At 35.0% G+C, this 11295-nt stretch overlaps 5 protein-coding genes and 3 pseudogenes across 8 annotated transcripts, besides 2 other annotated features; 6 read left to right on the plus strand and 2 right to left on the minus strand.

The window, feature by feature from the left end:
• The first annotated feature begins 368 nt into the window (after positions 1-368).
• Positions 369-405: a mobile genetic element.
• Positions 406-588: 183 nt separating this feature from the next.
• Positions 589-735, minus strand: TVAGG3_0843530 (uncharacterized protein; the record flags this gene model as incomplete). The annotated part of the gene is made up of 1 exon (XM_001298184.2): positions 589-735. The coding sequence occupies one exon, from the start codon at positions 733-735 to the stop codon at positions 589-591; it is 147 nt and encodes a 48-aa protein (XP_001298185.2).
• An 821-nt stretch (positions 736-1556) lies between these two features.
• Positions 1557-11171: a mobile genetic element.
• On the plus strand, positions 3272-3532 carry TVAGG3_0843550 (uncharacterized protein; the record flags this gene model as incomplete). The annotated part of the gene is made up of 1 exon (XM_051248939.1): positions 3272-3532. The coding sequence occupies one exon, from the start codon at positions 3272-3274 to the stop codon at positions 3530-3532; it is 261 nt and encodes an 86-aa protein (XP_051084414.1).
• TVAGG3_0843560 (protein of unknown function, DUF4106 family) lies at positions 3535-4398 on the plus strand (the record flags this gene model as incomplete). Its single annotated transcript, XM_051248940.1, has 1 exon — positions 3535-4398. A coding segment is annotated over one exon (864 nt), but the record flags the coding sequence as incomplete, so codon positions are not given.
• On the plus strand, positions 4967-5320 carry TVAGG3_0843570 (protein of unknown function, DUF4106 family; the record flags this gene model as incomplete). The annotated part of the gene is made up of 1 exon (XM_051248941.1): positions 4967-5320. The coding sequence occupies one exon, from the start codon at positions 4967-4969 to the stop codon at positions 5318-5320; it is 354 nt and encodes a 117-aa protein (XP_051084416.1).
• TVAGG3_0843580 lies at positions 6544-6953 on the plus strand (annotated as a pseudogene). Its single transcript has one exon. A coding segment is annotated over exon 1 (410 nt).
• On the plus strand, positions 7326-7584 carry TVAGG3_0843590 (protein of unknown function, DUF4106 family; the record flags this gene model as incomplete). The annotated part of the gene is made up of 1 exon (XM_051248942.1): positions 7326-7584. A coding segment is annotated over one exon (259 nt), but the record flags the coding sequence as incomplete, so codon positions are not given.
• On the plus strand, positions 9279-9910 carry TVAGG3_0843600 (annotated as a pseudogene). The gene has a single exon. A coding segment is annotated over exon 1 (632 nt).
• TVAGG3_0843610 lies at positions 10377-10832 on the minus strand (annotated as a pseudogene). The gene has a single exon. A coding segment is annotated over exon 1 (456 nt).
• Positions 11172-11295: the final 124 nt, after the last annotated feature.

Here is an 11295-nt window from a genome sequence, read left to right on the forward strand (position 1 = left end):
TCTGGGTGTTAAAATCTATGATAAAAAAATAAATAAAAAATTTTAACGTTAATTTTTTAAAGTTTATTTTTAAAAAATTATTTTTTTATTTTGAGTAGTGTCAAAAATTTTAACGTTAATTTTTAAGTTTATTTTTTTAAAAATTATTTTTTTTATTTTTGTAAATGTCAAAATATTTTAACGTTAATGTTTAAGTTTATTTTTTAAAAAATTATTTTTTTATTTTTGTAAATGTCAAAATATTTTACGTGTCAAACGGTTTTTTGCAGATTCTAGTAATTTGAGTACTAAGGGGCGTAGACCCTTGGTACCCAATTACTAGATACTAACTACAGGTAACCTCTGTGAACCGTATAAAAAATGAACTGTAATAAACAGAAATTCATCAAAAGTGGCAGCTCTCAATTTTTTGACATTTGTAAATTCTAAATTGAATGAGAAAAATGAAATAATACTAAGCATAATACAATATTCTAGATTTAATTAAAAAAAAAAAAAAAAAAAAAAAGGTAGTGGGGCTTCCAGGGGCTGCGCCCCTTCTAGCCCCGAAGATGTTTAGTATAAATGAAGTTTTTATTCGGAAAATTGTTAGTCTTCTGGTGTGAATTCGGAGGACTCTTCTTCTTCCTCCTCCTCTTCTTCCTCTTCTTCGTCATCGTCGGCGTAGTGGAGGAGGACGTAGTTCATCCAAATTCTGTATGGACGTCCTGATTTGGATTTAAATGAGATGGACATATTTTGTGTGAGTGTTATTTCAGTTTCGATAAAGAGTTGGTGTGCTGGTTTGAATATATGTTCGACGTAGGAGAATTTGTGCAACTCATCTTCTCCCAATTCTGTATTGATACAGACTTCGATGAAGTCACCACTGAGAATGTCTTCACCTGTGGGCATATCCACAACAATTAAATGAACGACACAATAGTTGTGAAATTCATTAGTAGGAAATACTGTTGCAGGCGTATTATATGAGGGGAAAAATGTTTTTTCTTCCCCAAATTCATCTGCTACTTCATCTTCATCGTATCCGTTGTTAAAAGCTTTAAATTCATGTACAATTTGAGCAAATTGTTGACGGAGATTTGGTGGCATACGTAAGCAAGCTTGTAACAATGTCCTACCTTCCACACACTCAGCAAATATGGGAAGGTAGGAACATATAATGTCCGTCAATTGGTCCTGGTTGGGGACCAATTGACAGAGTTTTGTGTATGCCGTTATTGTTTCTTTAACGGTATTTGTGTAGATACGGTTATATGGAGTATTTCCCTGGTTGTTAAGGGAAAAATACTCATCCGATTGTAATTTCAATCTTGACCTCAACTCTTTGTTCGGTATTCTTTGGTCTATTCTTAGAGCTGTATTTGTTCGGGCGGGCTGTGTTTTAAAACATTCGTGTCAAGTTTTAATTGCTTCGAATTGGATGTCGATTTGAATTGGGAGTCTTTTGAGTTCTCCTGAGCTTGGTTCTGTATTAAAGACTGAATAGCAGTGTCAGCTTCTTGTTTTTCGAGATAGTATTCTATTGAATTGGGCTTCACTGTTCGAGACGCGTACATTAGACAAAAATGAACTGTTTTTTTTTCGGACTACTCATAGAAAAGTTTAAAATAAACCGTTTTCGTCAACGGTAACCCCCTCTATTTTTTTATTTTATTTAATAGTTACCGTTGGCAAACCGTTCCATCTCAAATATTGAATGAACTATAAACGTTTTTTGTTTTCTATATATACTTTTTTGTCCAACGGTAAAACTTTTTACACAACGGTTTTTGAGAGTCGTCGCTATTGACTTTTTTTGTAGAGCACTCAAAATAGTATAACTTTGTCCGGACAAGTAAGGGTCTATCGTCGCTACAGGAAAAGTTACAGGCGTTCCAAGGAAGTATACTTTGAGAAGCCTTTTTCCCTTATAGAATGAGATAGGACGGTTATTTTACAAAACTGACAACACTTTGACCGAGTAGTTTTTTGAGCTGAACAAAAAGTGTCATATAAACATCTGTCAAAAACCGCTTTTTAACTTCACTTAAAATGCCACGTAAGCTACGTAAGAATATACGTAAGAGGAAGGGAGCATTGAAACATCCAATAGTAAAACTGACACCACAACAACAGTTGCAACAACAAATGATGAATGACCCCACTATGTTGCAACAAATGTCAAGCAACCCTATGCTTTTAAACCGAGTTATTGGTGCACAGAGTGGAGGTTTAAGAGCGGCACTTTTAGCGAAAATGGCAGGCTATGGTGGAGCTGCAGACGGAACAGCTTATAACCCTCAAAGTCAAATGAATTTGAGTTCACTCAAAAATCAAATAACAGATGTCAAAAAGTCAAACATAGACATACAGAAGCAAATAAGTGAAAACGAAAAGAAACTAGAATATGACAGACACACAAAGAAACTAAATGAGTTAAACGTAGAGAAAAAGAAGAAAGAAGAACAACTGAAAGAACTAAGTACAGAGGAATATGCAAAAAAAGTGTCAGAAAAAGCAGCAGAAGTAGCAAAAATGGAACAAGATGTCATAAATTTGAAAAACCATACTACTCAATATAAAATACTGAAAGATGAAGAGATAAAACAAAAAGCCCTGAAGACATATATGGATAGCGATGAGTATAAAAAAGAAGTTGAAGCAAATGTAAAGGCAGAAAAACTTTTACAGTTGCAAAACCAAACCGTACAGTATGAAAACTTAGCACAAGAAAGTAAAAATAACGACGCGGCTATGCAAAAGGCAATGAAAAGCGCAGAATATATAAAAGCTAACAATGACTGGTTAGATGCCCAAGCCAACGCTAAAGCAGCCCAACTCATAGGGTCAATAAGGACAAAAATACAAGCGGATGAAGACAGTTCAAATGAAGCTTTAACGAATGCTGACTTTAAGAACGCCTTCGAAGCTCTTCATAGTAAGGTGAAACAAGTGAACGACTTCTCATCTGGAAAGAAACTGAAGTCTGAAGGTTTCGACAAAGAGTTAAGAGAAGTAGCACAAAATATGACGAAAATAACAGATGCAGCAACGAGACAGGCAGTTCAAAGTGCCTATGACGCCGTTAGAGCAACTGTTGTGAAAAGTCAAGAAAAAGAGTTACAACAGACCAAAACAGACCTAGTAAATGCTTTCTTAAGAACGAAAAGTCAGGTAGGACATTACGCTGCAGATGGAACATATGTGCCAGCTGGTGGAACTTATATACCACCAAACCCTCCAAGAGAAGCACCTGCACCAGGACTACCTAAAACATTTACATCGTCACATGGACACAGACACAGGCATGCACCAAAACCAACACAACAACCAACACAACAACCAGCACAACAACCACCTCCACAACCAGCACAACAACCAACACAACAACCAACACAACAACCAGCACAACAACCACCTCCACAACCAGCACAACAACCAACACAACAACCAGCACAGCAACCAACAGTTCAAAACCCTGCACAACAACAACCACAAACAGAGCAAGGACATAAAAGAAGTAGAGAACAAGGAAACCAAGAATTCTTAAAAATGCTTAAAGAAGAGTGTGGTTTCCCAGATACTGTTGACTTTAGTGACAGATATAAAGAAGCTATTGGAAAGTTCAAGGATGGAAATACTGACCCGAACCTATTTAGCTTTATGGCTCAGCACCAAAACGGATATAATCTCAAACCTGGAAAATACAAGCTCGCTAAGGGATATGATTTAATAGCATATCATCCAAATGACATGGATGAATTTACTCCGAGATATTTGATGTCAGAGCTAAATGACAATTCAACTTTCGTCATGAAACGCGTAAAAAATAGAGACGGAACGAAAGAACAAAAGCTTATGAATGCGGATGACGTAGATAGGGAAATTGTTAAAAACGGTCTCGGAATATATGAAATGCCAGCAGATGAGGTACAAGAAACTCCACAGGAAGAAATAGTTCAGATACAACCAGACATGGAAGAAATAGTTCAGCAACAACAGCTAGAAGAGCCTGAAGGAAACGAACAAGTCACTCCTTTGGAAACTAACTTCACAGAACTAGATGAAGATTTGGAACAGCCGAAAAATCTTGACCCTCAACAAGAGTATGCGGAGAATATGGAATATTTCCAAGAGTCTAAAAAAAATTCGGCTGACATAGTAGAAGAATATCGAAAAATGTTTGCCGACATACAAAAGACTCCAGCACCAGATGAAAATATTCAGCATAGAATGGAAGAACTGAAAAAAAATGTACACAAATACAACAACCCTTTTTACTTACGAGCATTTAACGTTCAATCTTCGGATGAACTCGGTGAAGATAAAAGGTTAAATTTCAAGAAAACATATAGAAATGAAACATTGTTTAAAGTTCATTCAGAACCTAACCAAGATGGAAACAAACCTACTTTTGTTTCTGCAGACGATGGAACTACAATGAGATGGGGTCATAAAGCTAATCCGGATAGGTGGTTCATAAACTTACAACCTCAATTCCAAGAAGTTGTAGACGCAATGGAAGCGAATGGTGAACGAGATATAGCTGGTATTTTCAGCGCGGCTTTAATGCCATTGAAAGATATGAAACATGCAGATATTTTGGACCAGTATGAAATGAACATGGCTGATGGAAATATAACACCTGACGTTCTAGAACATTTATCTCAAAGAACTACACAGAACCATAGAGATGGTATATTTGGTGAAGAGTTTAGAAAGAAAGTTAGGGAGAGAGAAGGAAGAGAACCTATTGTACATGACCTTGCAAACGAAAGTTTACAAAATGTCATAAAAACTTACTTTGCAGACAATGAACGAGAAGGGATGAATATTTAAGAAAACTCAAATGGACAGTACCAAATGAAATGTTAGTATTGAAAAACATGTTCCTTGACAAAATAAAACCAACTACAGAAATAAACGACGCAAGACTGAAAGATTGGGTAAAGCTTTCCCATTCACAAAAGATATAGTTGGTAACATGGAAAGAAAACCAGAATGGCTACAAAAACATATATTTGGAAACGAGCATATTCCATATGGACAGGCACTGTTTGAAGAGCTTGAACCGGAAACTCAGGAAAGAGTCATGCAAACAATACGCGAAGACTCAAATACAGACTATGACAAACTCTTTCTAGGATATAGGTTACCTGAGATGGGCGACCAGAGCCAAAAGGCAAAAAGGACATGGGAAATTTGCAACATACTAGATGAACATAATGCAAAGATGCAACAACTTCAAGCAGAGGGCAATGAAGGAAAAAGAAGAGTTAAAAACTCAGTCAGGAAGAAAGTAAAGCTTGGTCCACGTGGGTTCTATTATGACATATAAATCCAACTATTCTATATTTTTACTCATATGAAATGTACGCCGCTCAGAATATAACGCCAACAGTTTTGGATGCTATGAATGGAAATGTTTCCGAATGGTATAACGAATGCGACAATGCCATTAGAAGGTCAGAAATAGTTCCTGGAACTTACGAATATACAACTGCTGTTTCTTATGGAAACGTAGGTGAGTTTGGAGAAGGTTCTTCAACAACAGTAGATATTGCTTGCGACAGGTTTCATATAATTTCTATTGACAACTCTTTCTTATACGTGGAACAAGACATTGAAATAAAACCTTCTGCCAAGTTGTCTGACAAGAAAGGTTGCAATGGAATTTTCTATGTCGGATACCAATATGCTCCAGAAGTTTTCATGGGATATAAGATATATTCTAACTCTGACTTAGTTCAAACAGTAACATGGGCAAACTATGAATGGTTCGCTTTGAGAAACTCAGTACAACCACAAGCTAGAGAACAAACAGACCAGTATGCAACTATTGAGAAAATAAGAAGACTTGACCCTAACGTTCCAGGAGTTTATGTTAACCTTTCTGGACAAACTGCAGCCAGTAACCAAAGTAAAACTGAAACTTAGAGTTCCTTTGTCATCTTTCCTCATCTTCAGGTTTTTAAGATACTTGCCAAACTGGGCAGGAAAAATTTCTATCGAACTTACTCCAAGCAAAAATAACTTAGTCATTGCACCAACACAAGACCCATTCACTCTTACAGAAGTAGGGAACAAATAAAAATCATTCGCCGACTTTTGCAAAGACAAAGTTGACTTAGACTTTGGTTTCTCAAACCTCAACACTGAAGTAAACTATTATTTCAATGCTGCTGGAATGCTTGGGACCCAGTTAAGTTCACATGCGAAAAATTTGAATGCAAGAGAATAGAAAGCAGACTTGCAGTCTATATGTTGGACCCAGATATTTCAAATGCTTTAGCTGCCAAATATATTGCAGTTCCACTTATGTTCCCTATACACCAAATATCTGTCAAAGACTTTGCAGGTGAAGTTGGAAACCAAAGTGCTGACCCAGGTGCAAGAACAGATATTGCTTTAACAACTGCAATGAAACATGCAGATACTATGTTTGTACTGTTCAGACGAACTATAAATGACTATTCTTGCTTCTACAACCCTGGTATTAAATACCATATAAACATAGATGGCAAATATTATCCAAGAGAAGAATATTCTACAGTTGAGGATATGAGGTCATACAACTTGACATTAGATGCTATGAACTTTAACAACAACTTCACAACAACCATTAACCCTGAAATGCAAAGTTCTATTATGCCATATGTGAAAGTATGGACTCATACAGGAGTCAAAAAACTCAATATACAAATGGAGACCGTTCAAACTTTTGGCTTGGCATTCCATTTGCTGACTCAGAAGACTTTATGGGTGGTATTTCAACTGTTGGTACAGTTCAAATACAATATACTGGTGACAGAGACGGTCCAGATGAATTGAGAGCAAAGAAGTTTACAAAACCAATAGCACTTTTCACGGAAGATGCTCTTTTGAAGATTCGTTCGATGAAACCTGCTGGGGCTCCTCAGATTGGTATAACGACAGCTTCCATCGAGCAGATTTTGGCAGCAGGTCAGTAAGTTGTTCTTGAACTGACTTCTCTCCGTCAAATATTGACAGTACGCCAGTTTTTATAATATTGTATTAAACTTACCTTTAGAAATATCGGTCAGTTTTGTTGTTATATTTTTGTCTGCTTCAAGAACTTTCACCATTTCAGTTATACCAACTTTCTTTGCTTTATGAAAATATTTTGGTTCAGCAAAGACTGCTATTCTATAACATTTTCCATTGTTTGTGTAAAGAACTATTCTGTCAATGTATTTGTATTGTTTGTGTGTGTAAACTTTGTTTTGCTTCAATTCGAAGAGATACTCAAATACGTCCATCTTTTTATTCTAAGTAAAATGTCATTTCCGAAAAATAGAAGCGTAAGTGTTTCAAAAGGTTTAATGGCGGTGGCAGATGTGAAGTTAAATTCACCAACTCAAACAAACAGTCAAAGTGTTGTTGTCAATGTCAAAGAAAGAGATGTTGAAGTGGGGAAACCATACGAAGACGAAGATGGTATAACAATAGTTCCTGTAAAAGAACCAACATACCCTGAAGTTAGCAGAGACTTAAGTTCTGTTGCAGATATTCGAAACGACTACCAACAACTTAAAGACAAACTTAAAACTCAGGAGAAGATTTGTCAAGCTTTGGGTATAATGTTAAACTTGGTCGAACACAACCCTGTAAAAGTGAACTCATATGTCATGCACCTCATGAAGTTTTGAAAGAACTATTGAAACTTTTGACAGAGGCAGACGATATAAACATCAAAGAAATAGAACCCGACATTGCTTGCTGTGGTGTTTCATATAATGTCATTGACAAGATATACGTTATGAAAGGAGGTGAAACGTTGAACTTAAATATAGTTTCCCAGACGTCATAAAAATATTTGACGACCACAACATTTCATTAAAATTTATTTGCTAAGTAAATGGCAGACATAATGGTTTATACTATTACGACTAAAAACCCTGAGTCATATAATTCTATAACAACAAACTTACAAAGTCCTCAAGGACGATATTGTAAACTAACCTTAAACACAATGACGACTAAAGCCTGTTTTGCTCTTTTGACACCAGAAGACTTTGTTGTTGTGAATGGTAAAAAATACTTCTTTGAAGATACTTACTCAGATATACCACCAACAGGTTTTGTTGACTTATTTAATACTTTAAGGACGGATGTAACATGTGCTGCAACTAGAGCAGGTTTCATTATGTTTGGATGTCCGACTGAGTTTACTATAAACGATATGAGCTATAATACAAAACTTATATCTGGTTTTTACTACCAACAGTTTCCTATAACAGGAAAAGGTGTCATACAAGGAATGTCTGTTCCATTGACTTTAAGCACACCAATTTATATATTGTTTCAAACTTAGGTTCAAAGTGTTATTCGAATGTCGACAGAAACTACTATGACCAAAAGATACTCATGCGTATAAACAACACTTTCTCTGCTGGTTTGCCTATTGTTCATTCGAATGCAGAGTTTTCAGCTTAGTAAACTCAAACACTTTAGCAAACATAAACTTAACCTTAGTTGACGCAAACTTTGTTCCTGTAAAACTTTTATGTCCTATGTATTTGTCAATGACGGCAGAAAGTTTCGAATTGGAAGATGCAACTGGTGAAAGTATTGTATTACAAGAACAACTTCAACAACAAATAGCTCAAGAACAACAAATGCAACAAATGCAACAACAAAGTCAAGAATAAAAAAATATTTTTTTTTATTTTTATAAAAATGTACAGAATAGATGTTTCAGATTTTTATGACTTCCAAGCTTCAGAAATATGTGTCCATTTAGAGACTATAACAAAGCAGTCGAGAATTTGAAACGTTTAGTCATTTATGTCGACTCTGCCCCAGAATGTTATGTATGAAAGAATGGGATGTTGTCTTTAACAAACCAAGAGCGACAATAGTTTCAGAACAAGAATGTAGACAGAAACTTAAGAAAATAAAAGTCGTACAAGTTGGAATGAAGATGTTAGATGCTTGGGATATCTTATTGTCAAAGTTAGAAGATTTTTCAGTTCGTGTATAAAGTTCTATACACCTTCTCCAAACTTCTATTCTATCTTCACTGGATATAAATACGAACAAGTAGAATGGAAAGAAAATATTATAGAAGCTTGGTTAGACCATGTCAAAGAAATTATATGCAATGGAAACGAAAGAGTCTATGAGTATATCTTATGTTGGTTTGCAAACATCTTACAACATCCAAGTGCTAAAAATGAAACTGCTCTCATTATAATTGGAAAACAAGGAACAGGTAAGAACACTTTCTTTACAGATATCTTTGCAAACTGTTAGAGGGCTATTCGAACCCTAATATGACAAACTTAGAAAACATCTGTGGCAAGTTTAACTCTTCAATAGAGAATATGAAACTTATAGTTTGCAATGAACTTCAAAGTATAGATACAACAAAAGTTTTAAACTCAGATGCTTTGAAGAGTCTTATAACAGACAAAGTTGGAGTTGTTGAAAGAAAGTATAAAGACCAAAGAGTTTGTGAAAATGTTGCAAACTTCATTATGGTTTCAAACAACTGTTCCGATGAAGTTAGAAAGTTCTGACAGAAGATATGTAGTTGTCAGAACGTCAGATTCTCATATGCAAGATACAGAATATTTTGACGACTTAGCAGAAACTTTGACATCTGACTTTTACAACCACTTGTTCTCATATTTCATGACATTAGATATTTCTAAGTTCAATCCAAGACAAATTCCACATACCGAAGAAAGACAAACATTGTTAGAAGCAAACAAGAGTGTATATGAACTGTTTATAGATGAACTAACTTTGAGTGTTTAGATGAAAGGTCATTGTACGATTCGTATAAACAATATTGTCAAGAATATGGTTATATGGCAGCGTTCTAAACGAACATTCTTGGCAAATGTCAAAAGTCTTTTAGATGTTCAGAACGGCGTATATACAAAGAAAAATTTTTGAGTAAATTTTAAAAAAAATATTTTTTTATCCGATAGAAAAGATGGAAAATTCATTCAGTCAAATAAGTACATGACAGAAGTCAAAGATAGACCCATTCGCTTATTTGAATGTTTACTTCTACCATTTTGAAAAGTCTACATTTGACAAAGTTTGGAACATCGAACCAGTTAAGTTTGCTATTGTGACTAAAAATGGTGCGAAATTTGAAGACTTAGACATAGAAGGTTTGTTAGCAGTCAAAGAAAATTTTGACAGAAGGTTCTCAAACCTTAAAGAAGGCAAAGCATACAAACTTGTTATACCTTATGAACCAAAGAAAGCAGACGACTATGAATATTATGAGTCTAAGATAGTTGAAGTTCAAGGTAAATTGGGTAAAAAGATTTTAGAGTCTAAGCCAGTGTTTGCTCCTAAAGAGGAAGAGAACATTGACATTGACCCAGAAATGTTCTAAAAATAAAATTTTATTTTTACATGTCAAATTTCTTTTTCTCTGGAACTGGTTCAGGTTCTTTCTTCTCTTCTACTTTCTTTTCTTTCTTTTCTTTCTTTTCTCTCTTCTTCTTCTGGTGGAGTTATGTCAAATTCTCAGAACCATATTTTTGTAAAAGTTCTTTGTCCTTTAATAGCTCTTCTATTCTGTTTTCTATTTCATCTTCAAGAACAGCGCATGTGTCTTCTTTGCATTCTAAGAACTTTTGTTGGACTTCATCTTTCCAATCGGCGTCATCTCTGTCAACAAGTCTGTCATTGACAAATTTTAAGACTGCTCTTTGTAATGTTTTATGGTTCTTGTCATATTCCCAGAAACAGAACTTTAGAACAAATTCACCTTTCTTGTTTACACTATGTAAGATTTTATGGTCGACAGATGTTTTGCTGTCGAAAAGCTTGTCTCGAATATAGATAGCGAAATCGCTAGACATTTTCAAAAAGATAAAAATTTTAATTTTTCTAAAAATATGTTAGAAAAAAAGTTTGCTGACATTGACAAGAAATTTGAGAATGTTTTAAACAAGAACAAGAGGAAGTTAGAAAATGCTCAGATAAAACCTATACATGACAAGTTCTTATTTGCTCAGAATGGTATAACAGGTCTAATTGCACCACCTGGGTCGGGTAAGACTTTCACTTATCTTAAAATGGCTGCACAACAACAAGAACTAGATGAGAAGAACCCATTCTATGAGTTAGTTGTTATTTGTAGTACTTCTGGTCAATTTGACCAAACCGTCAATTCGTTCAAAGATATTATAAAGAAGTCTAAGTTAGTATGTATAAAGATACTGAGTTGTTAGATTGGATAAAGAAGTACCAAAGAAGAGTTTTGAAGTATAAATGCTATAAATGAGTATATAAATTCGAAGTTTAAAGACCCAAATGAGGAAA

The sequence above is a fragment of the Trichomonas vaginalis genome, chromosome VI (assembly GCF_026262505.1).
Source record: "Trichomonas vaginalis G3 chromosome VI, whole genome shotgun sequence".
NCBI lineage: Eukaryota > Parabasalia > Trichomonadida > Trichomonadidae > Trichomonas > Trichomonas vaginalis.